The sequence below is a fragment of the Aulostomus chinensis genome, chromosome 1 (genome assembly GCF_037954235.1).
Source record: "Aulostomus chinensis isolate RoL2024-O1b breed Wild chromosome 1, RoL_Achi_v1.0, whole genome shotgun sequence".
NCBI classification, from domain to species: domain Eukaryota; kingdom Metazoa; phylum Chordata; class Actinopteri; order Syngnathiformes; family Aulostomidae; genus Aulostomus; species Aulostomus chinensis.
In genome coordinates, this window is record NC_141320.1 from 26,461,850 (window position 1) to 26,465,953 (window position 4,104).

The window sequence follows — 4,104 nt, forward strand, 5'->3', positions numbered from 1 at the left end:
TCAGCCGTACCTGCACCTCGCTCTCTTGTCATGCTTCAAAGCCACAGCATGGCAAAGTGTTTTCTCCCCAGTATGGGTTCTCATGTGTCTTTCAAGACTTGCCTTAACTGAGAATTTTTTGCAACAAACTGAGCAGGGGAATGATTTCTCCCCAGTGTGTGCTCTCATGTGTGATTCTAGATTTGCCTTATTTGACAATCTTGTGCCACAAACTGAGAAGGGAATGGTTTCTCCCCAGTGTGCGTTCTCATGTGTTTTTTCAGACATCCCTTTTCTGAAAACCTTTTGCCACAAACTGAGCAAGGGAATGGTTTCTCCCCAGTGTGTCTTCTCATGTGTGATTCTCGATTTGCCTTATATGAGAATCTTGTGCCACAAAATGAGCAGGGGAATGGTTTCTCCCCAGTGTGCGTTCTCATGTGTTTTTTCAGACACCCCTTCTCTGAAAACCTTTTCCCACAAACTGTGCAGGGAAACGGTTTGTCCCCAGTGTGTGTTCTCATGTGATTTTTCAGACTTCCCTTTACTGAAAAACTTCTGCCACAAACTGAGCAAGGGAATGGTTTCTCCCCGGTATGTCTTCTCATGTGTGATCCTAGATTTGATTTCACTGAAAATCTTGTGCCACAAATTGAGCAGGGGAATGGTTTCTCCCCAGTGTGCGTTCTCATGTGTGATTTCAAATATCCCTTTTCTGAAAACCTTTTGCCACAAACTGAGCAGGGAAACAGTTTCTCTCCAGTGTGTGTTCTCATGTGTCTTTTCAGACATACCTTTTCTGAAAACCTTTTGCCACAAACTGAGCAGGGGAACGGTTTCTCCCCAGTATGTGATCTTATGTGTATGACCAAACTCCTTCTGGAATCAAAACCTTTGCTGCATGTTGAGCACCTAAAGGGACGCCCATCCTCACTGACTTCTGTCTGACATTCAGAAGGACCAAAGTTCACGTTCCTGATGATCTCTGATTCTCTTCCAGTCTTTACTTTTTGCTCTTTTGAGCTGCAATGACTCACTTCCTGTCCTGGGCTCAGTTTCTGAAGCAAATTCCTCCTTGAGCCAAAGGGTTCCTTGTGCTCAGAGGTGGCCGTGTTATCAGGTCTGACCCAATCATCCTCACTGACTTCAGTCTCAGCTTCAGAAGAGTCTGACATCTGGTCTTCAGTCTGGGGTTGTACAAGTGGATCTGGATCTACCTTGCTGGCTGATTCTGGTTCTGGTCCTCCACTCTCTTCTCCATCAGCTTCTGTTTTCAGAGGATGAACTGGGCTACTGCTCAGAGACTCTTCTTTCAAGTTCTCCTCAGTTAGACTCTGATGAAGCTGTGGGAACTGAGGTTTCTCTTCATTCCCTTCACTCTTCACAGGGACCAGAGTGAAGGGGAACGTGGTGATATCAGCCTCCTCCTGCCCTTGAAGCTGCCCTCCCTCCTCACTGGTCCAGAGCTCCTCCCACTCCTCTTTAATGTGGGGGGGGGCTCTGGGTCCTGCAGCTCAGGGGGAACCTCTTCTTTAATCACCAGCAGCTGCTCCACATCTGCAGGACACAAACAGCAACATCAGAAATCTCTTCATTTGACTCTGAAACAGTGGAGCAACAGACAGAAACAGAAATCAACTCAATGAAAAGAGACGTCCTGCTACTGACGACCAGTCAGCAAACTGGGAACAGAAACGCTGGCTTCAGATGCTTGGATCAACGTTGGGTCACCCAGGTCAAAGGTCATAGGTCCCCTCTGCTGAATGGTTTTGTCCATTCATGATCACATCTGCTAGTCAGAAATTTCATTTCTAGAATGAGACCCTGTAGGAGAATGAGAGTTCAGTCCCTAGAACCAGAGGGAACCTGTACCGATGCTAAACATGTCAGCCCACCTACACTCACAGCCAGGGAGGTGCTGGCCACTGGGAGAAGTGGAATGATTCCCCAATGGCCGGTCCAGCCCAGGCCAACCGGGCAGTGGAGAAAAAAAGGTTGTTTTTAATGGGCTGATATAATTTCCAGTCTACAGGATCATCTTTTAACAAGGTAGCACCGTAGCAGCCTACAGAAGAACGACACAAGGACACCAACATGCACAGCATGCTGGGCCAGCCTGTCACACACGACTCAGTTAGCAGGAGTTAGCAACACAGTGTGAATGTCCCCTCAGCTTGGTCTTGTCTTGGTTCAGTCCAATGGTAACATGCTTCTGATGCCTGTCAATGGGAGTGTTCTTAACATTGACCACTGACAGTGACTCACACCTCAGGTTCCAGCCCTGGAATGACGATTCCTGAGATCCACTGATGCGTCAGGTCTTTGTTTCTTTCACTTCATGATCCTCATGGACCCATCAAAAAATAACACAACACAAAAAACACCTACACAGGAAATACTTAGCTCTCTGGCACACATAACGTCTGGACCAATATTAATATTAATATTTATATATAAAAAAGAATAAATGGCACACAAACAAGCAACCGGCGGTGCTCCCACGCCCCGGGTGCCTCCCTGAATTTTAACTACATTCTAGTCATCCACACCATCACATCTACACTCCCACGCACAACACACACCCTGCACCCATGTTGGGATGGGGGGGCAGCTGGGGCGGGGAGTGGGTCCATTGCTGCCCCTTTTGCTAACTGCACCAGCGCGGGCATGGGTTGGCCTGTGGCCTGGGGGGGGGGGTTCCTGGGGCTCCCTGTGTTCAGGGGGTTTCTGGGTGCCCTGGTGGTTTGGTCCTGACCTGCCTGCTATCCTGGACTGGGGGTGTGATGTTCTGGTCCCCCACATCAGCTACAGTCAGCTACCCACCGCATTCAAGACAAACTGTAGCACACACACACACACACACACACACACACATCTGGTCTCAAAATACACGCCTCTCTGGCTACAAAGACAAGTCAGTGAGAGTTTTTCTCGACTGATAACTTCTGTTGTTCTGTGTTGTAGAACTGTAATACTCTGAGAAGAAATACCTGCTGGCTCTACTCTCTCTCTCTCTCTCTGGTCTATTTTTATAGTTCGTCACTTGGTGACCAGTAGAATTTCCGATCGAACTCTCGATAAATCTCTGTTGTTATTGTTGTTACTGGTTTTTGTTTGTTTGTTTTTCTCCTATTGTTGTCCCCCCCCCTTGTCCTCCCTGTCCTGTCCCTGCTCTCTCTTCCTGTTCTCTCCTGTCCCTGCTCTCTCTTCCTGTCCTGTCCTTGGTCTCTCTTCCTGTCCTCTCCTGAGCCTCAGTCCGGTAGCTTCATCAATGAACCAACACATTCCTAATAAAGTTCAACCCAGATGGTGATAGGAGGAGTTTATCAGGTTCCTCCTTAGCAGAGTAGAACTGCTTCAGTCCAACATGGCACCAGGAACATGGATGCTGCTGCTGAACAGGACAGGTTAAAAACTACAAAAGAAGGCTGGACAACAATCCACAGAAAAACTAGTTTACCCTTTGATTTTGACCTTTGAATTTTTACATTTTACCTTTCAGACGTTCACACACAACCCGGAAATGGCTTTTTACACCTAAAATCCCCTAAAATGCTCTCTGAGGGCCTCTGCAGCTCCACTTCCTGGCTGAATGAGGGGCCCAGCAGGTCCCTGCGGGACTCACCTGCTCTGTCCAGCCTGACTCGGGGCTTCAGCACGGCATCGAGCAGCAACCTCTGCCGGCGGTTCTCCCGCTCGTACTCCGCCACGGTTTCCTCCAGCAGAGCCACGATCTGCTCCGCGGCCGCCGCCAGCCGCTCGGTGAGCAGCGCTCTCAGCACCGGGACTCCAGCCGCTGAGTCTCCTTGTCCCAGCTGCAGCAGGAAGTCTTCAGCGGCGGCGAGGATCCGCTCCTGGACCGACACCCGCAGCAGCTGCGCGGCGCACATGTTGAGGTTCTACCGGCGCCACTCAGCCTTCAGGAGACAAAGACCGAGGCCGAGGGTTCACGGACTTCTCCTTCTTTCCTCGTTGTGTTCAAAGCTTCCCGCGTCTTCGTCTCGTTCTGTGAAGCGCGTTTTGATGACGTATGTGGTGACGTCCGAAGCCTCGCCAGCTGGCAGTGACCACGTGACTGATTCAGGACCTGCTTCTCCGGCTTGGCCTGAGATTCTAAATGTAAAG

At 49.6% G+C, this 4,104-nt stretch overlaps 1 protein-coding gene across 1 annotated transcript; it reads right to left on the reverse strand.

The window, feature by feature from the left end:
* On the reverse strand, positions 1-925 carry LOC147270961 (uncharacterized). Its single transcript, XM_086205596.1, has 2 exons — positions 252-925; positions 1-168 (listed from the first exon to the last, which is right to left on the reverse strand). Exons 1-2 carry the CDS (start codon positions 753-755, stop codon positions 1-3), a joined length of 672 nt encoding a protein of 223 aa, XP_086061722.1. The 5' UTR covers positions 756-925.
* Between the last annotated feature and the right edge of the window lie 3,179 nt (positions 926-4,104).

What these genes read in the sequence shown, in the direction of transcription:
- LOC147270961 (XM_086205596.1), bottom strand. Translation starts at nt 755, where the DNA reads ATGAGAACACACACTGGAGAGAAACTGTTTCCCTGCTCAGTTTGTGGC. An exon ending in AGGGATGTCTGAAAAAACAC is followed by an intron (nt 169 to 251) that starts ATGAGAACGCAC and finishes CTAGAATCACAC; the next exon opens with ATGAGAGCACACACTGGGGA.